This window comes from Lepidochelys kempii, chromosome 6, assembly GCF_965140265.1.
Source record: "Lepidochelys kempii isolate rLepKem1 chromosome 6, rLepKem1.hap2, whole genome shotgun sequence".
NCBI classification, from domain to species: Eukaryota; Metazoa; Chordata; order Testudines; family Cheloniidae; genus Lepidochelys; species Lepidochelys kempii.
Window position 1 is genome coordinate 86,786,894 of NC_133261.1, and position 27,285 is coordinate 86,814,178.

General features: G+C 42.6%; 2 protein-coding genes across 3 annotated transcripts in view; both read right to left on the bottom strand.

Annotated features, from left to right (window-relative positions):
• Nucleotides 1–1,625: 1,625 nt before the first annotated feature.
• EAPP (E2F associated phosphoprotein) lies at nt 1,626–11,881 on the bottom strand. 2 transcript variants are annotated; one of them, XM_073348997.1, is made up of 6 exons: nt 11,521–11,873; nt 9,982–10,163; nt 7,251–7,349; nt 6,373–6,496; nt 5,198–5,314; nt 1,626–2,248 (listed from the first exon to the last, which is right to left on the bottom strand). In XM_073348997.1, the coding sequence occupies exons 1-6, from the start codon at nt 11,592–11,594 to the stop codon at nt 1,972–1,974; spliced, it is 873 nt and encodes a 290-aa protein (XP_073205098.1). In that variant the 5' UTR covers nt 11,595–11,873; the 3' UTR covers nt 1,626–1,971. The 2 variants fall into 2 exon arrangements, with proteins under 2 accessions (XP_073205098.1, XP_073205099.1); XM_073348998.1 differs by lacking the exon at nt 5,198–5,314 and having other exon boundaries at nt 11,521–11,881.
• A 7,627-nt stretch (nt 11,882–19,508) lies between these two features.
• SNX6 (sorting nexin 6) overlaps nt 19,509–27,285 on the bottom strand; it is a 54,339-nt gene continuing 46,562 nt past the window's right edge. The window contains exon 14 of the mRNA XM_073348999.1: nt 19,509–20,181. Within this exon, the coding sequence (XP_073205100.1) occupies nt 20,128–20,181 (54 nt within the window). The 3' untranslated portion in view covers nt 19,509–20,127. The remainder of the gene's footprint in view (nt 20,182–27,285) is intronic.

Consider the following 27,285-nt stretch of genomic DNA (forward strand, 5'->3'; position numbering starts at 1 on the left):
ATAAATCAATCACTGTTGCTATTTAGCAAAGTAGATTTCTAACACTTCCAGAAACTGCTAGAAAGTGATGAATTTTACTGGAAACTGCCAAATGATTGCTGTTGTCTGCATTTCACAGAAAGCTTGCAATAATACATATCTTTGCAGTCCAGTAAATAGAGGCTACAAAAAATTGTTGGTTCATATTTCCACCATCATCAGCTGCAAGTAGTTTCCCTAAAATTCATAGGATAAAAGGGTGACTATTACTGAAACTTGTGTTAAATTATATTCCCCTAAGGTTGAATGATTTTTTTTTTAATAAATGTTAAATTTATTTACAAAATAAAGTCAGTTAGTCAATAGTACACAAAAATTAATTTCACAGTCTGTATGAATAGCTTCATATACAGTATAGCCATATCTCTATGCACAATGTCAAGCCAAACCATGGGATTTGTTTTTTGTTTTTAATAGCAGCAGCTGCAGTTGTGACATACACAGTGCAATTTGATGTGGAACACCATTTGATATTTTAATATTATGAAGATAATGCAACAACACAACACTGTGCACTATATTTTAGCTAGCTTCAGAGGGGTAGCCATGTTAGTCTGGATCTGTAATCGTCTGGATCGTCACATGCATCCAACGAAGTGGGTATTCACTCACAAAAGCTCATGCTCCAATACATCTCTTAGTCTGTAATTGTAAAATGTTATTAGTAATGCAAAGAAAATCTCACTCCCTATCCACCTTTACCCTTCAAAGTCAAGCATTCTCTGTCAACTTCTCAAAATACATACACTATAGGCTTATAACTGATACGTTTACTTATAAAAGTGAGAGTAAAAGGTAAGGAGGTAATGACAATATTTTACTTTGAATAAGAAGTCACCAATCTGAAAAGTCTGGGAAATACTGAGAAACACAGCAACAGAAAAAGTGCTCTTAGGTAGTCAAAACCAAGAGGTTAGCTTCTGTGAGTAGATTAATGGATCAACCATTAACTTGACAGTGACTTTGTATTCTGGTTGACAAAAAGTCCAAACTACCAGATAAGAAAAGCCATTCATTGCTTCCATAAAAAAACCTGTCAGTCTACTAAACAAAGAGGAAAAATAAAAGCTATTTCCATGACAACAGAATAGATTGTATACATATCTTTTTTCTTAAGACATGTCCATCAGCCACCACAAATGGGAAAAAATGTAAAAGAAAACACAAAAAAAGCCTCTCTTACTTACCTACACTCCATAATTAAAGCTCAGGGATTTTTTAAACTCCAAGTTTAAATATTTTTGCTTAAATGAGATGTGCAGGGAACAAAGCAAAAAGAATACAAAACCTTCCAATGTGCATAAATAAAAACATCCATATTTAGACACTTTAGTGGGGTCAGTATCCAAATCATAGAATATCAGGGTTGGAAGGGACCTCAGGAGGTCATCTAGTCCAACCCCCTGCTCAAAAGCAGGACCAATCCCCAAATACATCAACACAATCCTCTCCTCTGTCAAATATGCACCTCAACCAAAACCATACTAATTTACCACCCCAAGCAACCACCACACAGATTCAGAAATACTGATACAGTCTCTATCAGCACCCTAAAAAAATCACTCAACCGAAGTATGGAGAAGATCTCTAGTTTACAGCGTTTTTATTCTAAGCAACAGTTTAACACATGTCAACATACTACATATGTACATGAGCAATGGTTCTAATACACAAAAATATTGCATAATATGTACATGAATTTAAACTCTCTATGCTTTTATCATTATCTGAGGGCCTGACAGAATATTGCTCCCAAATGTGAACAGTTAACTGTATCTCTTCCATGAAGTTTTACAAAGATTCTTTCAATGACAGTTTCAGACTTTTTAAAAAACAAAACAAAACACGTTTTGTATCATTTGAAAAGGATAAAATATTGTCCATATTTTTGAGACTTCATACAGTCTTAAACAGCACAGCTGTTTTTCCACATTAACAGTGGCTTGCTAGAACATTGAAAAAGTGGAAAACTTCATCTTTATCCAAGACTGCAACTTCAGTTGAACATTCGGTACATTTGACTGGATGATATACTTCCTCCTCTTCCTGATTTGCTTGCACAGTGGTGATCTCGTTGCTGTGTTTCATTTTCTTATGTCCTTTCTTTATCTTCTTGTTCACTGGGCCTTTGTATTTTAGAACCTCTTCTTTGTTAACTGAGCAGTTCATCACAAACATTGCTCTGTACTGTGTTTTGTAGGATTCATGTCTAGGAAGAAGAGAAGAAAATGCAATGGTCATATTCTCCGATAGAATTCTGCTTTCACAGAATTGGTTAACACTACTGAAGGTAGGATTGAAGACCGGAAACACCAAGTCAAAGGACTAGCAGCCAGTCAAAAGTGAAGTCTTATAAACAAAATAAAAAAATCACAAGTACAAAAGCCAGGAAAATGTAGCATTTCTTTAGTTTTGAAGTTAAGCTGTTTAAAAATAAATAGATGCTTATTTTTACAAGCATCCCTGAACTACAAAGCTATATTACTATGGAATCATGAATGGTGATTTATGGCTAAAAATGGGACAAAGATTAGAAGCCAGAATTTAACCATTCTTTGCCCCCCCCCATGAAATATTCAAAATCATTTTAAGCCTGTCATTTCTCATGATTCAGATCAGTCCAAAACTAATTTTGTTTTTCAGAAAAAATGTTTATGAACCACGAATCTCATGCCAATTTAAATTTAGTATCTTAAATTGTTAAATTTTTGAGCCAATATATTTACCCTAGAAAGATCAATTCAGATCCAACCTTCAGGACAGCTTTCAAGGAAGGGGTGACTATATGTTTTTTGTAGTTTGCCTGTTTCCATCCTAATAAAATTCTGTTTTACTGTTCCTCAACTCATCTCCATGCTGTATGTTCCCAACTCTTCCCTGCTAAGATGATCCCAAATCCTTGCATCTGTTATTCAACCATGAACCTGACCCAGATATACCAAGCTTTTCTCATTCAGTTTTGGCTTTCAAAGACCTTCTCAATATGAACAGAGACTTCCTCCATTTTTGCCAAGCTGTCCTTTCAAAGCCTGAAACACGAGGCAACTACCATTAAGGTAAACAGATGAGAGAGCTCAACACTTCGCAGGACTGGACCTTTGTTAGCATCATTATACAATCTCAAGAAGAGTGTGGAACTTTTGTATGCAGCACAGAGCCCAGAAGGCTAAACAAGACCAAATGAGAATTACAAAGTGTAGCAGATGGAAGCCAAGGGTTCAGAGAGAAAGGCGTTCATTTTCCCCCCCTCTCAAACAGATAAGATAATGTGTTTTTGTTAAGATTTCTCTGTTCAAAATCTGGGACAAGGTGGCCACCAACTCAGTTACAATATTAAGAACATTAATTCCTAGTGTCAAGAACATAAGACTAGGCACCAAAGATCATTATAATGCTTAGGATAGTGAAGTCCACACTGAGTTAAAATCATTTGAACACTCCAGCAAATTGTTTTGGGCAACAGCAGAGGCATTTTCCTGCAACTCAGTCAAACATCTACTACTATACATGAACACAGTACCCTCATCTCAATGTCCTGTATACACTCCAGAATACTAGTTCACTGTGACCCAATATTCTTTCATAATGTCAACATATTGCTAGGGATATTTAAGAACATAAGAACGGCCATACTGGGTCAGACCAAAGGTCCATCAAGCCCAGGATCTTGTCCTCTTGACAGTGGCCAATGGCAGGTGCCCCAAAAGGAAAAAACAGACAGGTAATCATCAAGTGACCCATGCCCTGTCACCCAATCCCAGCTTCTGGCAAACAGAGGCTAGGGACACCATTTCTGCCCATCTTGGCTAATAGCCATTGATGGACCGATCTTCCATGAATCTATCTAGCTCCCTTTTGAACCCCATTATAGTATTGGCCTTCACAACACCCTCTGGCAAGGAGTTCCAGAGGTTGACAGTGCATTGTGTGAAAAAATACTTTCTTGTATTTGTTTTAAACCTGCTACCTATTAATTTTATTTGGTGGCTCCGTGCTCTTGTATTATGGGAAGGAGTAAATAACACTTCCCTATCTACTTTCTCTATACCACTCATGATTTTATAGACCTCCATCATATCCCCCCTTAGTCGCCTCTTTTCCAAGCTGAAAGGTCCCAGTCTTATTAATCTCTCCTCGTACGGAAGCTGTTCTATACCTCTAATCATTTTTGTTGCCCTTTTCTGAACCTTTTCCAATTCTAATATATCTTTTCCGAGATGGGGCAACCACACCTGCACACAGTATTCAAGGTGTGGGCGTACCATGGATTTATACAGAGGCAATATGATATTTTCTGTCTGATTATCTCCCTTTCTTGATGATTCCCAACATTCTGTTCGCTTTTTTGACTGCCGCTGCACATTGAATGGATGATTTCAGAGAACTAGCCACAATGACTCCAAGATCTCTTTCTTGAGCGGTAACAGCTAATTTAGACCCCATCATTGTATATGTATAGTTAGGATTATGTTTTCCAATGTGCATTACTTCGCATTTATCAACATTAAATTTCATCTGCCATTTTGTTGCCCAGTCACCCAGTTTTGAGAGATCCTTTTGTAGCTTTTCGCAGTCTGCCTGGGACTTAACTATCTTGAGTAGTTTTGTATCATCTGCAAATATTGCCACCTCACTAATTTTTTTTTTTTAAACTAATCTGCCTGTGACTATCACTTCCTCCCCCCATACTCAAACTCTTGCTAGCTGAAAAACTATCAACGTACCACAAAGACTGAGTATCATTTGAGAATTTGATCATTTATTCATTAGGAGGTTGATCCAAACCTCTAACAAACTGACTGAAAATACAGCTGACTGGTTTGCAAAATAGACAGGATCTTTAAGATTAACGCTTCTGAAAAGCATTAGATATAGTGCAAATCACTGTTTCATAAATATTCAATGAATCTGCAAAACACTTCTACATATTGCTTATTTCCATACTTGTCCCACCCTGATCTCTCTACAGAAAAATCCTAGATTTGCTACTGCTGAACTAAGGTGAAATATAATTGCATGCATGTGTTGAATCCACACCTTTACTTCCATAATGACACATCTGCTGTTTAAAACTAATAAGTGTAAATTACATATTTCACTGCAACTGAAAATAAGACATTACAGAATGATCACTTCATGTTTATGGTTCAGTAATTACCTCTGACAGTCAAAGCACAATGTAGTCATGCAAGCAGGGCAGTTCAAAACAGCATCACTGTTTGGAATGGCTGGAGGTTTGAACTGCTGCTGCTGAGTTCTTCTTATATTTTGGTACCTACCAAGGGGTAAACAAAGAGGTGAAAATATCCATCCCTATGGATTAGGCATGTAGACTGAACCTTAAAGCTGTATTTACAACCAAAAAACCCCCACAGCAAATGTTTGATACCTCCTGGAACCCTGCTCTCCCAGTACAAAATCCACAGATTCAAATCCCTGGAAACCCTCATTTTTATATTTTATTGGTATGAATGGGTTTTTAATTTGCTCTGGAATTTGAATCTTAACAGAGTGTGGATTTTTGTATGATGAGCCTTTGCTCTGCGTGAAGTAGGGTGCATTTTTTCTAGGTGTAATCACCACCAGCCATTTAATTCTGCTTTCATCAGTTCTTGTCAAGTTGTAGAGTCTAGTTTTCCTGCAGTCCAGAGGTTTTTTACTTCATACACACCCCCAAAATCCCACAGAAAAGAAGCTCCAGGCTCTATCCATTTTATCCAAACACACTTCTTCTGCCTCACTAAATTCCAAGCCTGTCAAAAACAAAAATGCATTCACATTAATTTTACCTAAACAGTGACCTATAGCTACATAATCTAGTGATCAAAATATGCCAGGACATAAAAAAAATATTAGATGTCACCTAATCCTGCAAGATCACTGTATGTGGAATGCCCTTTGACTTCAATGGGAGTTCTACACGTGGGTGACTTGCAGGGTCAGGCCTTTTTTAATTTTTGTAAAAAGAATAGAAATATACAGCAAATGGGGTGGTAACAAAGAAACACTTATAATCATTACTTTCTCTGGTGGAATTTGCAAGGTCAAATCCTACTAGAACTCCCATTAAAGTCAGTGGGAAGTTCATGTGGAGTAGGATTTGGCCCCAGTACCTACAGGTTCAGAGCATCACAAAAAGGGACCTGTAAATGACACCTGCAAATGTGGATAAGTGAATGCTGTATTAAAACAAGCTTTTTTATTTCATATACTTCAAATGAAGCTCTGAATCAACAAAATAACTTTTAGACATACTGCCTTTACAGCACAGTCTTAAGTTACTCGGCATATTCAACAATATTTTCAAGGGTTAAAACATTTACAGCTGCTTACCCTCGTCTCTGTGAGTCCACCCATTCTTGGTCTCGATCATCTTCTTCTGGATCATAGAGTAGCTCATCATTAGTAGGAATCCGGCGTTGCTGATGTCTTCTTTTTTTCCTGGCCGCCTGTGTATCTGGGAGATTTGTGCAAACATAGTTGAATTCTACCTCCCAAATAATACGATCCATTAAACAGAGAACTATTATCTATTTCAGGGATCCTTTTCTGAGCCCCCCGCCCCCCAACATGCTGTAAAAATTCCATGGCCCACCTGTGCCACAACAACTTTTTTTCTGCAAATCCAATAGATGAAAAGCCTCCAGCATTAGGGATAGCATGCAGGGCAGTTGCCCAGGGCCCCATACCACAGGGGGCCCCCCACGAAGCTAAGTTGCTCGGGCTTCGGCTTCAGCCCTAGGTAGCGGGGCTCAGGCTTTGGCTTTCTGCCCTGGGCCCCAGTGAGTCTAATGCCGGCCCCTCTCTGGTCTATTTTGGTGGACCCCCTGAAACCTGCTCGCGGCCCCACAGGCGGCCTGGGACCCCTGACTGAGAACCACTGATCTATTTAACTAATTTACCAAAGCAACAGTTTCTACTTCATTTTTGCTGTGCTACAATCACAAAAAATCCCTATTAAAACAAAGCCTTGGATTGCTCCCTTCTGCAGAACACTGCCGTAGAAGGATTAATGCAGCACCAGGCTATATAAATGATCACTTTTTTTCAGAGTTTTGATGATGGTGTGAGATGACATATGTGCCCCCAACCTAACCACCTGCCCTCAAGACCCTCTCCAGCCACAGTCCCAGACTCTAGAGAGGACTCTTCAAGGTCTGGAGCAGGGTATATTGCTGCAGAGGTGGCCACCTCTTTCCTCAGTCATTTACCTACTTTATCTTCATCCTCCGAATCAGAGTCAAAATAAATGTCGTCATAGTACTTTGTAGTGGTGACTGTTCCAGCTTGTCCAGTACTCGAGGAAGTACCTATTTATGAAATTAAAATCAAACAAAATAAGAAAGCACCAGAATTAGCTGTCATGAGCCCAATATACAGAAACAGACTATCTCCAAGAATGAATTCAGGAAGAGGGATCACCATAGGTACATTCCCTGTAACTGTTTGTAAACGTAACTGGGATCCCATTCTTATGCACATGAGTAATTTCACCCTGTGAGTAGTCCCACTGAAATCAATGCATGGATGATGATATGGTTAGTTTAATGTTTAGGAGATTTAATAGCACTTATATAACACTTTATTTAGAGGTGAATTTACACACATTAACTTTATCTCGAAAATAAAGTGTTATGTAAATGCTATTAAATCTCCTAAATATTAGACACATCAGCTAGCGGGTTACTGGTGTATACTGATATGTCTCAATTTAGACCGGTTCTCAATTAACGTGATCGTACTGTGCTCCATACACTGGCTTTGATGTGACTCTTCACACTGCATAAAGTTACACACACTGAAGTCTTTGCAGGATTGGGGCCTAATTTATAAAATGCATCTACATCATCTTCTCTAGGCACAGATATACCAATCATAAAGCAACTAATGGACATAATATCAGCTCAAAAGGATGGTCAGAGTATAGTCCAGGGTGAGCTATCATTTCCAAATTATGGAACTCTACCCAGGAAAGTGCTACATGGCCTCTTTGGTAATACAAAAGATAATTAACTGGAAACTATGCACAGGTTCAGGTCTGTCCAGTTAACTGGAAAAACAGGATTTACCTTGCTGAAATGTCTGCAAATCAAAGATCCTGTTTAAAAATGGACCTTTTAATATGTGACTTGGGAGGGTAATTAAGAATGCCTCACTATGCATTTTGTAACAGGAACAAAAACACATGCTCTCCTGAACAGTAAGAAACTAATCCCCCTGGCCATTGTCACTCTGAATCAAAGAACAGAAATATATCTGAGGGAAGCACTCTGGAGATGGACAGCTTTGGCTATTCAGATGCAGCTTTTAGTCCTGCTGTGAGAGAGGTAATTATACTCCCAGTTCATAGACTAGCTTTTGAAATATTTTTTATCACTGTTCTGTCAAGGGGCTAAGGTTTAAAATCTGTTTTTTGCCTGTTAACACATTTTAATTTTAACTAATTTCAATCTGATGTCATTATTTTCTCAAATAGCTACTGTTTGAAGTGTATGTTATTCACCTTAATTTATTACATTCAAATATACTCCTCCTACCAGTACCAATTTCCCTTATAAAGCACAAAATGGTTGTTTGCTATATAATGAGACTTTATCCAATACCAACGCTTTAAAATTATGGCACACCTGGGGACTGAGGTTTACCAAGTTCAACACATCAAACACTATTCCTTTCCTTCTGAGAAGAGAATCCTTGTAGCTGCTTAAGATGCCTTAAAAAGCACTTGATTTTCATGTAAGAAGTCTTCTGAACATTACAAGTGCTCAGAGAAAAAGCAAACTTTAAAGCCTACAAAAGCAGCTGTGAAGATTGCTCAAAGCCACTAAGGTTAGACCAGCACCACTGAGCTTAAAAAGTGGCTGTGTTATCTAAAATGCTAGTCAACGACTAGAAACATTTATTCTGTGACAGCCATGGTAAACCACAAGCGTGTGTGTCTTAGAACAAATATTTGTAGCATGTCCAGATTAGCATTTGCAATTCTGTTAGTTAACACAATTTAATCAGCAGTCAATTCACTTAAGTTAAAATAGAATCACAAACTCTACTCTAGAAAAACCCTTTAGTGTAGCTCTATTCTCCAATTAAACTCTTCTAGCTCTGGGGGCTCCTGGGTAGTAAGCAATTTCTTTTTCACTTTGTAACATAAGTAGTATTTTATTTTTACTTCTTTCCTCTCTATTGCCAGTATGTGACCACTTCCTAGATCCTCATGTCATAGGGGCTAAGTCCCATAGGTCAGAAGTGGCAGCTGACAACTCTCAAGAGGATCTGCAGCAGATGGAGGGGATCTGCCGCCTGTTGTCCCTTCTATGGGAGGTTTCAGAGTAACAGCCATGTTAGTCTGTATTCGCAAGAAGAAAAGGAGTACTTGTGGCACCTTAGAGACTAATGATGAAGTGAGCTGTAGCTAACGAAAGCTTATGCTCAAATAAATTGGTTAGTCTCTAAGGTGCCACAAGTACTCCTTTTCTTTCTATGAGAGGGTGATTCAAATCCTGGCAACATCAGGGAGTCACTGGAAGCAGGGGGAGAAGTACAGCCAGAGCCCCCCGTGTACATGGAGGAAGGGCAGGCTGAGAACAGGACTGGAGACCCCCTAAAAAGGAGAAGTGGACCAAGGAAGACAAGCCACTAAATGAAAGAGCAGAAGAAAAGTCCTGGAAAGTGTGAAACGCCCCATTCATCTAAGTGAGCACTGGGATATTGATAATAGTTTAAATTTAAATGGCTAGGTGAACTATTTAATTGCTGATCATTTTAGCACAGATGTCCAGCTATGATTATCAGTCAACACACCGTAATCATACTGAAGGGTCAAATAATGCATTAACTCAACTCATCAGCATAATCAAACCCCAGTGTAAAATAATGCATTAATTTAGCCATCCTGTAATTGACTATTTTATAGAAGAGCAGATATTAAAACAGATAATTTACCTGTTTCTAGTGACTTCCACTTGCCCTCCATAGTTTTCATGGTGCAGTTTAGTTCCGCCTCCATTTCCTTTTGGAACTCATCTTCACTTGAAGATTCACTTTCTCCAGTAAGGCACTCTCTTATCAGTTTGCGCTTCTGATCGGGAGTGCCATATAAAAGCACATCCACTTCATCTTCTGAGCTATAGGATATTTAATTATTAAAATCCATTATTATTAGTTTAAAATATCAACCCTTCTATTGATGCAATAAAAATATCTTTTGAATTGTTCTGAAGTATTGGAACAATGCATCTGATGAATGACTGGACATATTTTAGCATTTTAGTTGGATTACTGCTCCATTTTGGCCTATATACTAAGGCCACAATCCTGCAATTGACAGTGAAGTCAGTGGGTCTGTGGGTAAGCACAACAATCTACCTATGTATTGTCAGCTGCAGAACTGGAGTCTTTTGTTTAAACTGAAATATTTAAAACTACTCTGTTATTTTAAAAAAAACAAAGCAGCAAGCTCTGGAAAAAAGTCCTAGAAAATTATATTTCTTTTAAAGAAGGAAACTGCATTTGAGTGACATCGTATACTGTTCACCATAAATTACAGCTTGCCTCTCTTCCAGTATATGCTCCTTGTGGTTCATTTCTTGGCGGTGTACAGCAACCGTGCAATAAGAAACTTTTTTGTGTGGTGACACAGTGTGGAAATGTAGGAGTCAATAGTGCATGAGACCGTTTTTAAAAAGTCTTTATGAGAATGTAAGATTTGTGTTCCTGTAGCAGTCTTGCAATGAACCATGTATGCTTGCTTACACTTATACAATCACAATGCCAATAAACCTATGCATTTCATTTTACAAGGTGTTACAAGGCATTAAAATAACCCAAATCAAACACTGAAAGTAAAACAAAGTAGGACTAGAAACTGAGATGGGAATATATATATATATATAAGCTTGGCGGAATTCTATTTTTAAAAGAAATAATTTCAACAGCTAATACTAACATGTACTTTTAAACATTTTTCAATGGAGACATTCATAGTCGTGCAAAAGGATTTTAAGGGTTTAAGGGTCTTAAAGATTTGTTATTAATTTATATTTTCACAGTGGCAAGAAATGATGGAGGGATCAGATCGGAGATTGAAAAAGGTAAAGGCATCCTAAGCGGGTTGTTTCAGCAGAGCTGTAAACAGGAACTTCATGCAGCATTTGTTACATCACGCTTTGTGCTCACGAAGGTGGGACTCTAGGAAGTTCTCATGCAGCCGCTTGCTCACTTTGCCTGTCTGCACATTTCGGGTAGTATCGACGGAAATACTTTACGCTGTGGGTGTGGGTGCTGGGGTCACTTCTAACCCTTCCTGGCCGAATTAGGGACCTTTATTAGAAGGGGAGAGTGAAGAAGCAGAGGCTTCGCGTGACACCTCCGAGCCCTGCCCCGGGCACCGGCGTGTCTCTGGCTGCGTCAGTCATGGGGGCCCCAGGCCCGGTCAGGCTCTGCGGGGGACTCCCCCCCTCAGCCCCGCGGGTCGCTCGGTACCTGCTCTGCCCCGGCTCCTCGTCGCTGGGCTCCTCGATCACGTAGGGATCTTCGTCCTCCTGCAGGCGGCTCATGGCGACACCCAACAGCCCCCGCCCCGCTCCGATCGGTGCTGCAGCGAAATCGGCCCCCAAACCCGGTCCACCCAGAAACCTGCCCCGCCGCCCTCTTCCGCTCCTGCGGCTCGGCCCGGCCCGGCCTTGCGGGGCCCCTGCGAGCGCCTTCCTGGGGCCCGATCCCCGGATCGAGGAGGCCGCCCAGCTGCGCCAGCCTTTTATCCCAAGCGCACCGGCACGGGAGAGCCACGCACGGATCGTGGCCGAGTGCTGTGCACGGGGTGAAGCTGCGAGCCCGGTGCGAGCCCAGCGCCAGCTCGGGCCAGAACCTGCCCTTGAAAACGGTGCAACATCCCCCTCCTCCCTGCATCCCTCAGCGCTGTGACATACTTCGCGCTCTGACCCCGGTAAGGGGCAGAATTCTTCCATCAACCTACCTACCGCCTCCTGGAGGAATGGATTAACTACAGGGATGGACCAAACACTGCTTTTACTCTGGGAAGTTTAGATGTCCTATTTTAACTATTTACTTTTTTCATGGAATCATAGACTATCAGGGTTGGAAGGGACCTCAGGAGGTCATCTAGTCCAACCCCCTGCTCAAAGCAGGACCAATCCCCAACTAAATCATCCCAGGCAGGGCTTTGTCAAGCCTGACCTTAAAAACGTCTAAGGATGGCGATTCCAGCACCTCCGTAGGTAACGCATTCCAGTGGTTCATCACCCTCCTAGTGAAATAGTTTTTCCTAATATCCAACTTAAACCTCCCCCACTGCAACTTGAGACCATTACTCCTTGTTCTGTCATCTACTACCACTGAGAACAGTCTAGATCCATCCTCTTTGGAACCCCCTTTCAGGTAGTTGAAAGCAGCTATCAAATCCCCCCTCAGTCTTCTCTTCCGCAGGCTAAATAATCCCAGTTCCCTCAGCCTCTCCTCATAAGTCATGTGTTCCAGTCCCCTAATCATTTTTGTTGCCCTCCGCTGGACGTTTTCCAATTTTTCCACATCCTTCTTGTAGTGTGGGGCCCAAAACTGGACACAGTACTCCAGATGAGGCCTCACCAGTGTCGAATAGAGGGGAATGATCACATCCCTCGATCTACTGGCAATGCCCCTACTTATACATCCCAAAATGCCATTAGCCTTCTTGGCAACAAGGGCACACTGTTGACTCATATCCAGCATCTCGTCCACTGTAACCCCTAGGTCCTTTTCTGCTAACAGTATAGGCATTGTACTCCTTTTCTCCTATAGTCTGATTGTAGATTATGAGCTCCTCTGAATGTATACATCAAAGGAATGATCCCTAAAATGAATAGCATATTATTTATAGACACAACTGGAAAGAATTATATGCACCAGTAGTCACTGGAAATGTTGATTTTCATACTTGGAAGCTACACAATCCAATCCATGATACCAGCAGCATTTTCAGCATCAGCGTCCCTTTAAGGACGTGTCTATATCAGGAATTTATACCTGTATAGCTACATATCTGTACAATCCCCCAGTGTAAATGGCTGCATCAAAGTAAAGGAAGGCTTGCACCGTGCATCTTACCCATGTTTGAAACCACTTCTGTCATGAGATCCAAAAATGATATATCAATGTGAACGCATGTAGAAGATGTAGTTATTGGCATATTAACTCACTTCTGTCTAGATCTCCAACACAAAACTCCATTTATCCAAATCCCTGCTGCTCTGCCAATTGTCCACAAAGCAACACATGCAGCAGTTCCAAGACTGAATGGAAGTCATGAAGCAGATAAGGTATAGACCAGTGGGTGTCAAACTTTTTTTTTCCCCACAGACCACGTGAAAATTGCTGAGGGTCTCAGCTGACCAATTAATGATGTTTCCAAATGTTGTTTGTACTGTTAGCTAAGTATTGTAAAATGCTTTGGATAAAAGTGCTATATAAAAAAAACCACTTAACTTTTTTTGTTCTACAAATAATATCAGTAGTATTAACTTTCTAATGTGATGGATGTGCCCTCCCCGCCGCAGTAGTCCCTGACCTGGGGCTGGGAAGAAGAGAGGTCTCTCCTCACCCCAGCAGCCCCCAAGCTGGGGCTGGGGAATCTCTCCCCTGCAGCCACAGCCCTGGAGCTGGGGAAAGTCACCTTTCTCTGGCCGCCATAGCCTTCTATGTCCTAAATTCCAGCAACACACGCCTGCGCGGCTCCACTAATTAGGTAGGTAGCCCTTCATTCTCTTGTGTGTGGCCGCTCAGGCGTGCACCTTAGAATAGAGCTTGTGGACCACAGTTTGAGAACCTCTGGTAGAGACATTTTTGCACAGTTGTTCTGGAATTACACAACAGAACCACAGCTCTGGAAAAAGACTCATGGTTCAAATCACTAACCAAAGACTCAGGCCTTGTGTACACCGGCAAGTTTCTGCGCAGTAAGGCAGCTTTCTGCATTGCAACTCCCAATGTGTACACACTGCCAAGCCACTTAGTGCTCAAACACTGCACAGTTGCAGCATTGTAAAAAAAACACCCCGACGACAGGCGTACAGCTTTTGTCGCTGGGGCTATATTGCTGCAGTGCCAGTGTAGACACACTAGTCGATTACAGTGCTGCAGTTGGCCCCCTGGAGGTGTCCCACTGTGACGCATGGCTTTAAACAAGGGTTAAACATCCTACAAAATAAACAACCCTCAAAAGACGTGGGGAGATGTCTGTATATTTACATATGTATGAACAGGGTTGACAATGTAATCAACAGTCCCTAGGTTGTATTCTGATAATTCAGAGATCAAAAGATCATCCTAGCATTTAAATGAATTGTAAACATAGGATATCTCTGTATTCATCTCTCTTTGAAAAGTACAGCAAATAATCTGTGAATGGTGGAGGAACAAACAAAATTGCCTTATGTTAATTCTATAGCTGAGTATCGGTGATGGACCTCCTTCAAAGTCATCCTAATTACCTTTTCTTCCCGGATGAACTCCCAACTTGTCAAAGAGGACATGAAATTGTATAAAAGATCCTTGGGTCCCAATTCTGTCATCTCAGATTTTAAGCTGCACCAAGGCAAATTTGAGTCACAATACTGAGGTCTCAGTTAGGATGGTACACCCTGAATATGATATTTAGACACTGGACTATAACCTGTGAAGTGAATTCTAAAGGAACTCTCTACACCTACAAAGCTCACCGTCTCTGTTATGAATCTAAACCTCAATGAATTCAACTCATGGCTGTATGGATATTGATCTTTTAACCATTCTCTCTCTTTTTTTTTTAATAAATTTTAATTTTTAATCAGAAGTGGCTGGAGTGTGTATTTGGGTAAGATCTGAAACATTCATTAACCGCAGAGGTAATGTGTCCAAGCCTTTGGGATGGGTAGAACCTTTTCTTTTATATGTTGAAATCATCATATCTGACTTAGTTCCCTTAAAATGATCCAGGCTCAGGCCTCTCTCGAGACACCTGTGTTGTTTGGTAAGGTAATAAAGAAGCTGTTTTATGCTGGCTTGGTAAATCTAAGTATTGGAATATCCACCAGCTTTATGAGGATTCTCTACCCCATTCTTTACAGTTTACCCTCATTGAGTGATCTCAGCTGGCCCCTGCTGGGACCCCAGTCACATGCACAATGCCTGTTCTCGCCTTTCTGGTCATTGGCTTGAACTCTACTGCCCTGCCCTCAGGTGACCATGAGCCCCACCTCTTAAATTCCTTGGGAATTTTGAAAGTCCCCTTCCTGTTTGCTCAGTGACACATGCAGTGGTCTCAGCGCATCTTTCCAGGTGACCATGCCTGCTCCGTGCACCAGGCGATCCTCCGCTTGCAGCAATGCCAAGCTGCTGGACCTCATGAGCATTTGGAGAAGAGGAGGCTATCCCGTCCCAGCTGCGCTCCAGCCATTAGTATTATAACACCTATGGCCAGAATTCATGATTCATGACAGAAAGGGGCCATGATTGGGACACACTGCAGTGCAGGGTCAAAGTGAAGGAGTTGTGGAATGGCATGGGAGGCAAATGGCCACTCCACTTCCATGCCCAGGAGCTGCCAATTCTACAAAGAGCTGGATTGGATACTCACTGGCGACCCCACCTCCACTGCAAGGGTCACTGCGGATACTTCGGTGGCTCACATGCCAGTCAAGAGTGGACCGAGCCAGAAGGAGGAAATCTTGAACAAGGATTGGGATGCAGAGGCAGAGGATGACTCCGAGGTCAGAGATGCATGCAGTCAGGAGCTCTTCTCTGCCCTGGAGGAAGCTAGCCAGTCACAGCTGTTGGAGCTTGGCAAAGCGCGAACGGGAAGAGACCCCTGCGTAAGTGGCTTTGATTTTAGGAATTGCTACGTGAGTTGTTGGGGGCAGGATTGCAGAAAGCAGGTTTGTCTCTGTATGATGCGCGTAACACCACATGCCTAGTCTGAGCGGCGGAATAGCGTGTTGATTGACTCCCTCACTTCATGGGAATCTACCTCAGATCTCCACAAACGTCTCATGGAGACACTGGGCAATCCGCTACTGCAGGTTCTTTGGCAGAGCTGCTTTGTTTCTTGCCCCATTAAGGGTAACTTTACTGCACCACTCTGCCATCACTGAGAGGGAGAAGGGAGACCATTGCTGCACACAGGCAAGCGACATAAGGGCCAGGACAGAAGCCGCAGTCTTGAAGATACCCTCCCTTGATTCCCTGCTCACCCTCAGCAGCGAGATATCTTCCATAATAAACACAGCCTGTGGAAAATGTGGGAACAGTAATGATTATAAGGCCCCCCCCCTACAGTGCTGGCTCTCCCCAAGAGCCACTTACCCAGTGTACAGTATGGTCCTGGAACACTGATTTCCCCTGCCCGTGAGGTTACTCACCATTTGGGAGGTCTTGTGGCTCATGTGTGCTTGCCTGGAGTCAGCCAGTTAGTGACAGGTATGTGAATAGTGGCTATGTTTTTAAATCACTGAATCAGTGGTCTGTGTGTTACAAACAATACTGCTTCTGTAAAATGTTGCATTTTGGATTCACAGAGATGACCTTGGGAGCCCAGCCTCCCTCTTCGTTGTCACTGGCTGAACGGCTGTGCAGAATTAGAAAGCAGCCACGAAGAACTAAAGAGAACTTCCTGCATGATGTCATGATGCACTTCGCGACCAAAAAACAAGAATTGAAGGAGGAGGAACAGTGAGAAGAGGGAGTGACAGGAGAATGCGGCGCACCAGAACGAAGCCACGGAAGCTCTTAAATGTTATGGAGCGCGAAGTGGACACACTCCAGATGCTATAGCACTGCAAACCGAGCAGCTCCGTGCCCATCCTCCCCTGCAGATGCTGTCACAAAACTCTTTCCCAGGCACACACCCCCCGGGACACTGCCAAAATACTCTTAAAAACATCTTGGCTCCACTGTACCCACTGCATTCCACTCCTGCTCCATCATAGTCCAGCCCTGTAGACTCCCGGTACCCACTGCACTCAACACTCATCCCTCTGCAGTTTAGCCCTGCTGAAGTACAGTACCTGCTGCACTGTACTCCAAACGACAAGGTTGTATATGATACCTGGACATACACAAATCTTTAACCGTCCCGGGACCTCACCTCCTCCAAGGGCCCTCCCTTTCCCCATCCCCCTCAGTGCTAATGTGTTTTTTTGTTTGTCTCTCTCCTCCAGTTGTTTTTTAATAAAATAATTGTTTTGGTTTGAAAGCAATCTTTATTCCATTAATTGAAAGCAAACAGAGCCCTTGCAAAGCAACCGGCAATTTTCTTAAACCTTCACAGTGCATCATCTGCACTAATCACAATTACCTCCTAGCATTACAAGCACTGCACTCCCAAGCATAGCAACAATTAGTGGCTTTCAGCTTCAAATTGTTGCCTCAAGGGATCCCTGATCCTTATGGCCCCATTCTGCACCCCTCTAATAGCCCTGGTCTCTGGCTGTTCAAATTCAGCCTCCAGGTGCTGAGCCTCAGCTTCACTCAGGGCTGGACCGCTTTCACCCTTCCCTTCACAAATATTATAGAGCGTACAGCACGCGGCTATAAGCATAGGAATATTGCCATCGGCCAGGTCCAGCCTCCCACATAGGCAGCACCAGCAGGCCTTTAAACGGCCAAAAGCACAGAACAGTCATTCTGCACTTGCTCAGCCTGTTGCTGAACCGCCCCTTGCTGCTGTCAAGGTTCCTTGTGTATGGCTTCATGAGCCATGGCATTAAAGGTAGGCAGAGTCTCCCAGGATCACAATGGGTGCTTCGACTTCCCCTAAGGTGATCTTCTGGTCTGGGAAAAAAGTCCCTGTTTGCAGCTTCCCGAACAGGCCAGTGTTCCGAAAGATGTGTGTGTCATGCACCTTTCCAGACCAGCCTGCGGTAATGTCTGTGAAACGCCCAAAGTGATCCACAAACAAACTGGAGATCCATAGAGAAATATCCCTTCCGATTAATGTACTCGGTGGCTAGGTGGTCTGATGCCAGAAGTGGAATATGCGTGCCATCTATCGCCCCTCCATAGTTAGGGATGCCCATTTGTTCAAAGTCATCCACAATGTCACACACGTTGCCCAGAATCATGGTCTTTCGAAGCAGGATGCGATTAATGGCCCTGCACACTTCCATCAATACAAGTCCAGCGGTCGACTTTCCCCACTCCAAACTGGTTAGCGACCGATCCGTAGCAGTCTGGAGTAGCCAGCTTCCACAGTGCAATCACCACGTGCTTCTCCAATGGCAGGGCAGCTCTCATGCTCATGTCCTTGCCCCACAGGGCTGGGGTGAGCTCATCACACAGTCCCATGAATGTGGCTTTCCTCATCTGAAAGTTCTGCAGCCCCTGCTTGTCATCCCAGACGTGCATGATGATCTGATCCCACCACTCAGTTCTTGTTTCCCAAGCCCAAAAGCAACACCTCTGTGAATGCCACAAGCAATCTCGTGTCATAGCTACTACTCGTGGTGAGATCTATGTGAAACTCCTCTTGACTTTGTAGTTTAAGGAATAACTCCACTGCCACGCGAGACGTGTTAGAGAGAGTGAGCAGCACATTGGTCAACAGTGTGGGATCCATTCCTGCAGACCAAAGCAGCAGGACGTGCAGTACACAAACCGTTGAAAGATGACGCCATAACAGACGGAAACACAGGGATTGCTGGGACATGAAGCAATGCATCACAGGGCATTGGGACATGACCCAGGAGGCCCCACGACCCCCTCCGTCTTCCCACAACTCTTAGCAGCAGAAGAGGAAGAGATGCTCTGTGAGACAGCTGCCCAGAGAGCACCGCTCCGAATACCGATGCAAGTGCCGCAAGTGTGAACACGCTATTGTGCAGGCAGCTAACATTGTGAACACACATCAGCGGTTTCCCTTCAGCGCTCTGAGCGGTGATGTAACTCTGCCAGTGTAGACATACCCTAAGGATCCAAAGTCAGTAAGAGTCACAGCCCAAAATTTTGGTCAGGGAAATGTGACCCTTCTCTGTCATTCCTGCCACTCCATGTCCAAATCTTTGGTTTTGTGGTTGTTTTTTGTTTGTTTTTTTGAGGCAGAGCCACTTGTGTTTAACTAAGAAGGGGTGAACTGCAACAGTGTCTCTGACTGCCTCCCCTGCTTTCTAAACTCATGCTTTTGCCACTCCTTCCTCTTTCCTACTAAAAAAACCAAACTCTTTTTAAAAATTACTTTTCTATAGAATGGTAACCAAGTCTGAAACAATGTCTATGTGAACTAGATGGTACCAGTAGATAAACAAGCTAATAAACCTTCAGATTTAAGGGAGAAGAGTTATTGGAAGAGTATAGCTGGAAGCAGGGTCAATCCAATCCAACACTATTCCACAATTTGCTTCAGAGGATGAGTGGAGAAAATGCTGATCAAATTAACCAAATTTGCTACAAATGCCTATTTAAATTATTATAGATGATACAATGACTGCATAATTTTAGGAAAAAAATCACTGATTTCACAGTTTATTTTACAATTATCGGGATTAGTCTACAAGTTAAGGCAAACATACAAATGCATTTTCTTTTCCTTTTAAATCATAATTATAAAGATTACACAAAGTTCTCCAAAATTTCTAAGAAATGTTCATTATTTGGAAAAAATCATATTAAGATGCTTGATACCAGGACATGGAAAAACTAAGACAATGCACACAATGCTTTATAACAACAATATTCAAACATCTAATGGCAATATTTAATCCATTTGAACAATGCATTCAAACGGGCAACTTCAGAAATTACTTACAAAGGTAAATAAGATTGGCAGCCATACCATAATACTATTCATAACATGAACATAATTATATTGGCTACTTTCACAAAGAAACAGGACATTTGATTTCTCAACAATGAAAGCATACAATGATTAAATAAACGTGTGTGTGAATACATGTGCATAAATGAGTATGCTGTTGCTTCATATAGTCTTCACTTTTTCAGACAAGAGGAGATTATTTAGGCATACTTTGCCAACTGATTTCTCCGGTGAGATGCAAATCCCTATTAAAAGTCATGAAAACAAAATCCAGAAGAAGGCAGCCCTTGTTAGTGGATGGACAGAGTGGTTTATGTGTCTCCATTTAACACTGCCAGGCAGCTCTGCAGCAGCTGCAAGTTACCCTGTAGAAATAAAGAAAATGATGACCACGTTTCCCTATTTTCTGAGATATAAAATATTTTTAAATGAAGATGAAATTCATTACTTATTAAGCAGCATGGGTAGCTATAAAACATTTGTAAAATATTTTTGTTTAAGCAATTTTGATCTCTTCGAAAGATCTGTTGAACATAGGAAGCCAATCTCAAGGAACTGCTCAACAGAAATTGAGATCTAGTACACTTTCTGAATTTGGTTAGTTTAAATAACTTCTCCACTACATCTCATATCCTTCCCATACATATCGCAACAAAAGCCTATTTGTGATGCAAAACACAACAAATTTACTACAGAGGTCTGTCATCGTCCTTTCTTTTAGAGTTAAATTCTCAGTTGTAAAAGGATGACTGAGATTTCTGTTAAAGATATTCTTTCAGGTACTCCTCACTCAGAATAGATAGTAATACTACTATTGTCAGATTATTTCCATAACAGAATTATTCATATTATTCAATACATTGTATATCAGGAAAAATAAATTAGACAGGAATTTCTTTGATATATTTATCTTGGAGCAATGAAGGAAAAACAGAATCAATTAAATGCCCTAAACCAATGATTGAAAGCAGAGGTGGGCAAACTACGGCCCATGGGCCACATCCAACCCGCGGGACCATCCTTCCTGGCCCCTGAGCTCCCCGCTGGGGAGGCTAGCTTCCCCTGCTGTTCCCCCTCCCTCGCAGCCACCCCACTGTGCGAGCAGCGCTCTGAGCAGTGGGGCTGCACGCTCATACAGGGCAGCATCTGGCTCTGGCTGGGCGGCTCCAAACATGCTGCTCTGAGCGGCATGATAAGGGGGCCGGGGGGTTGGATATGGGGCAGGGGACAAGGATCTGGGGGGGGAAGGTTCTGAGGGGGGCAGTCAGGGGGCAGGAAGTGTGAGGGGGCGGGGACCAGGCTGTTTGGGGAGGCACAGCCTTCCCTACCCAGCCCTCCATACAGTTTCACAACCCGATGTGGCCCTTGGGCCAAAAAAAGTTTGCCCACCCCTGATTTAAAGGGTGGTCCTATCCTAAAAATTACAAAAAGTGGCACCTTATTCCTCAGACATGTTCCATGTGTGTTATCACTTTGCTGATGGTAGTGACAAAATAAAAAACTAACTTGTTATCACTGCAGAGACAGCAGCTCTAGGAGAGTGGTTATCAGAATTGTTAATCAAGTTTCAACTGCAAGGCCAAATCTATCCCTAGTTGTACAGATGTAAATAAAAACAATTTGGCGTTCAAAATCATTACTAGTGATGTACAAAGCAACAAACAACTTGACCTTCAGATCCCAGACTGAGTTTACAGGGCTTGCAGTTAGAAAAAATATATTTACTTACAAATTAATCAAGTATGGTCTGGAAATCAGTGAGCTAACTATAGCACCCAACAATGCCATTATTAGAAAATCAGTTTCTTTAAATTCTAAAAAGTAAGTTAAAGCACACTGTGCTGGCTACCATCCGTTTTATACATCCCATTGCTATCAATTTTAATTATCTGGCTCTGTTCTACAGTTACAAATTATACTGAGTTTGTACTCCAATCTGAAGCTGAAGAGTATGGGCAAGAAACAGGAATTGCTAAGAATGAACATCCTAATATTCCATCTAGTCCAATAAAAGATGGACAGACAAAACCCTCATAATGCACAATTATACCATGGAAGATGCTTCTTGATCCCAGTTAGTAATGAACATACACCCAATCAAGCATGTGGACTGATGAATTTTACAGTTTTAAACTCTGTTCTTATTCAAATCCAGATCTTTCTTGGTAACTATTTGCTTCTGTAACCTGTAGCAGTGAGTTTATGTATGATCTTAATTTCAAAGTTGATTTTTAATATAAGGAAGCTTTTGATATGTAAAAAATAAAAAAAAAAAGAAAAAGAAAAAAAGAAAAATCTTCTGCTTCTGTTTAACTCTGGGGTGGGCAAACTTTTTGGCCCAAGGGCCACACCGGGGCTGTAAAACTATATGGAGGACCAGGTAGGGAAGGCTGTGCCTCCCCAAACAGCCTGGCCCCTGTCCCCATCTGCCCCTTGACTGCCCCCGTCAGAATCCCCGACCCATACGACCTCCCCTGCTCCTTGTCCCCTGACCGCCCCCTCCCAGGAACCCCGCCCATAACCACCCGCCCCGGGACCCCACCCCCTATCCAACCCCCTCTTTTCCCCTGTTCCCTGACTGCCCTCCTCCAGAACCCCAAACCCATCCAACCCCCCCTGCTCCCTGTCTGCCCCAACCCCTATCCACACCCCCGCTCCCTGACAGGCCCCCCGGGACTCCCACGCCAAATCAGCTCCCCCCGCCCAGAACCTCCAACCCATCCAACCTCTCCCTGTCCCCTGACTGCGCCCCCCGGAACTCCCCACTCCCTTACCATGCCGGAGCCAGCCACACCGCCACACTGCCCGGCGGGAGCAACAGGCCAGAGCGCTGGCAGCGCAGTGAGCTGAGGCAGCAGGGGAGGGGCTGGGGACTAGCCTCCCCAGCCAGGAGCTCAGGGGCCTGGCAGGACGGTCCCATGGGCCGGATGTGACCTGCGGGCTGTAGTTTGCCCACCTCTGGTTTAACCTATACAATGACTAAGATTCTTGCATCTCCTCCTAATCCTTCTCTTCTCCAAATTAAGCAGTTCAATTAAGCATAAAAGACTTCATATAAAAAAAATCATCATCTCTCAGCCATCCCCCACCGTTGATTTTGTTTCCTTTGCCCTTCTTTGGAGAAATGGGACAATCATGTCAGTTAAAACTCCAAACACCAATTTTGTCTGATCCTTTACCCCATCCATCCTCCACTCACGGGCAGCAGTCACCAGTACTCCACAAGAGAAACTAAGTTTTTCCTGTTGTATATACGAATTACACCAACACAGTGTTTTCTTATATCCACCCTTCCAACCCATGTAAGATGCAGGGGGATTCACCCATGTTGCTAGGTCATAGAGACCCAGGAGTCTAAGGCCCACGTTGGTAGTCTGATCATGGCAAAGGTTGATCTTTGCCCAGTGCTGGAAAGGTGAATGAGGTAGAGTGGAACCTATAGTATGCTGGCAGAATAGGCAAAATGTGTGTGTACTGTATATGGATGGCAATACATGAGAAATTGTGGTCTCTGGCCTGTAACAGAAGGATCTAGTTGCCAGCCTGGTATATGTAAAACATGTAAAAATAGCGGATTTTGGATTCCAGACATTCTACTGAATAATTTACAGGCAAACTCGCATCAACATGGGGAAACTATGTAGGAAACCCATTAGCATTAATGTTCATTAAATCCATGCATAAGTGGGAAAACAGATTCATTCAAGTTTAAGGAAATCCCAACATTGCCATATTAGAATGCAGAAGTCACTTCTGACAAGTGGTACACCACTTAACTTTTCTGATCTGTGGTGGTGGGCATTTTTTCCCCTTTAAGAAAAGAACAAGTTTCATATACTAAGAATAGAACTAGTTTCATATACTAAATCTTTCAGATACTGGGTGGCAGATGAGGAACACATCCCTCATAACCCCTACGTTTGGAGAAGACAACAAAAACTTGTATTAACATAAGGCATACATGTCAAAACTGGGTTTTGTCCCACCTTACATACACATTTGAGAATCTAAAATTAATTGCGAGATCAGGATTCTGTAATGAGTTGTTGCTTGAACTATGTTAGCTGCACTCAAGTTGCACTGTTTATCCTCACCAATTCCAGAGTATGACCACCACTCTGTTTATGAACTGTAGTTCAAGTTCAACATTACAGAACTAAGATGGTTTTAAAGTGGTAACGAGGCTTACATGTGACTTTCACATGAGACAGCCAAACATTAAATACAGACTTCCACACTTACAGCTCAAGAGCTTCTATATGCATAATATATTGAATTTGTGAACCGAATGAGCTGCAAACAGAGGAGAGGCAAACAGAGGGAGTTCGCCTAAAAACCAAGCTATGGTGAGTGCTGTATTGGGGGGCTCTGTTATGAGCTAGCAGGGTGAATATCTGAGTGTCTGTCTGCTGTGACCATTTGTCTGACTGGTGCTAGTTGCAGGGACTGTTTGACAGTGTGTGTGTTTGTTTAAAAAGTGTAACTGTCCGACAATGTGGGTTGTTTGTTTGAACAGTGTGAATTGGGAGTGCTTTGTTCCAGATGGACCATGAGTGGTTGATTGGAGGGAAGGCTTTGAGCCTGGGCAACTGCTTTGAGCCAGCAGCCTTATAAAAAGGCAACCAGCTGCCAACCGAAGGGAAGCAAACAGAGGGAGTTTGCCTGGAGGGAGTTCCCACAGAATTTTTTGCCTTTCAGCAGTAAATACAACATCTGAAGAGGCTCTCAGAAGGAAGACAATATGGATAGTGAGCAATCAGCTGTTATGACCTGCATGTGCCATGTTTGTCTCTCCCCCAGAGGAGAGAAGGGACTTCGTCTGTAGACTGTACGAAGTGCAAACTGGTCTCCATATTGGAAGAGGAGGTTAAAGGACTAGAGACCCAAGTATCAACCCTGAGTTACATCAGAGAAAAGGAAGACTTTCTGGATAGAAGTCAGTGTTTGGTACTGCAGGCACAGCATGCTGAAGAATCGGAGAGGGCCGTGCAGAATGGGAAAGAAAATTGGCAGCATGTGACCTCCAGAAGAAGAAAGAGGAGAACCCATGTACCCCCAATGCAGAGAGAGGTAAGAAACCATTTACAGGCTCTCTGCACAGGTACTACAGTGGAGAATGGTTTAGAAGAGTCATCTGAGGGGAGGGATCAGAAGACCATCAACCAGAAGGCATGGAATGCATTATCTTAGGGATGGAGGTTCTATGACCACCACTCCAAAGGGGACAAGATGGGTGGTGGTGGTTGGGGACTTCCTCCTAAGAGGGACAGTGTCATCCATCTGCCATCCAGACCAGGAAACTCAAGAAGGGTGCTGCTTGCCTGAAGCTAGAATTCAGGATGTGACGGAGTGTCTGCATCCAGTTTTGGGCCCCCCACTACAGAAAGGATGTGGATAAATTGGGAAGAGTCCAGCGGAGGGCAACGAAAATGATTAGGGGGCTGGGGCACATGACTTATGAGGAGAGGCTGAGGGAAATGGGCTTATTTAGTCTGCAGAAGAGAAGAGTGAGGGGGGTTTTGATAGCAGCCTTCAACTACCTGAAGCGACGTTCCAAAAAGGATGGAGCTAGGCTGTTCCAAGTGATAGCAGATGACAGAACAAGGAGCAATGGTCTCAAGTTGCAGTAGAGGAGGTCTAGATTGGATATTAGAAAAAACTATTTCACTAGGAGGGTGATAAAGCCCTGGAATGGGTTACCTAGCGAGGTGGTGGAATTTCCATCCTTAGAGGTTTTTAAGGTCAGGCTTGACAAAGCCCTGGCTGGGATGATTTAGTTGGGGTTGATCCTGCTTTGAACAGGGCGTTGGACTAGATGACCTCCTGAGGTCTCTTCCAACCCTAATCTTCTATTAATTTACTTTCTAGCAGTCACAAGCTACACAAACCTGCATAGTTTAGAACTGTCTGGAGGTTTTCACTTGTCTAAAAAGGTAGCACAGAAACAGCTTTACCCTCTACTGGCAAAGGAGGGTAACATTTAAAATTTAGTTTTCCTTTTAGTTTTCCCTTAGATCACATCTAAAAATGTATATGGAATTTACATAATCCCCCTTCCAAAAATTCAGTTCCAGAGAGGGGGCACAAGACCTCAGTCACTCCCCATCTCACCAATTCTGAGAAAGATGATAAGACTTTGAGGTACAGTGGATGTTATTTACAAATTTACAGAACTTTTCATGAAAATAAGTTCTTATTCATAATTCCAGCATTTGGGAGGAAGGTTTAAACAAATAGCTTCTGGTGTTCAGTCAAATAGTAAGGAGATTGAAAGCCTGCCCCATAATTTTCATAATTGCCAGAGTGACATACCCTTAAAGTTTTACTGGTCCCACTAATGACTTTATCAAAATAAGCCTCAGTATCAAAGCCTCCTACCTAATTCCTGAAGGGTCATTGCTGGGGTTTGTTCTCTCCCCCACACCATTTTAACAGTTCCTTAAAATGAAAATCCACCAGAGCCAAAAAAAGGATCTCTTATTAAAAAAAAAAAAAGTTATTTGGAGGTCTGAAGCAGGTTTTTACCATCATTCCATTTTGCCAGTGACTGAATGACGTATGCCTATTATGACCATTCCAGAGATAGAAGGTGGTCAATAGAAGCTTAAAGGTAAATAATATAACTACACTACAATATCTTGCTACAGCTTTAGTTTCTCTTTCATATTGTGTCACATTGTTAAAACAAAATTAGATTATACAAGGGCATCATGAGTTGTTATAATTTCCTGAGATCTAAAAGGAATGCAAAGTACACTAGCATTTTGTGCCACCAGACAGACCAACAAGCACTAACAGGCTTAATAAAAGAATTGAATTAACTAAATTAATCTAAGAATTTGTTTGTTTTATTTCACAACCAAGATCAAGTTGAACAGAATTTTCTATTATACATTCCCTTGCTCCATTAATGACGCTGTCTGCAGATCACATCTCTAATGTACAGGTATTATGAGCTTTACAATATTTGAAAAAGCAGGACTTGGATACTATCATAGAATCATAGAATATCAAGGTTGGAAGGGACCTCAAGAGGTCATCTAGTCCAACCCCCTGCTCAAAGCAGGACCAATCCCCAATTAAATCATCCCAGCCAGGGCTTTGTCAAGCCTGACCTTAAACATATCTAAGGAAGAAGATTCCACCACCTCCCTAGGTAACGCATTCCAGTGTTTCACCACCCTCCTAGTGAAAAAGTTTTTCCTAATATCCAACCTAAACCTCCCCCACTGCAACTTGAGACCATTACTCCTTGTTCTGTCATCTGCTACCACTGAGAACAGTCAAGAGCCATCCTCTTTGGAACTCCCTTTCAGGTAGTTGAAAGCAGCTATCAAATCCCCCCTCATTCTTCTCTTCTGTAGACTAAACATCCCCAGTTCCCTCAGCCTCTCCTCATAAGTCATGTGTTCCAGTCCCCTAATCATTTTTGTTGCCCTCCGCTGGACTCTTTCCAATTTTTCCACATC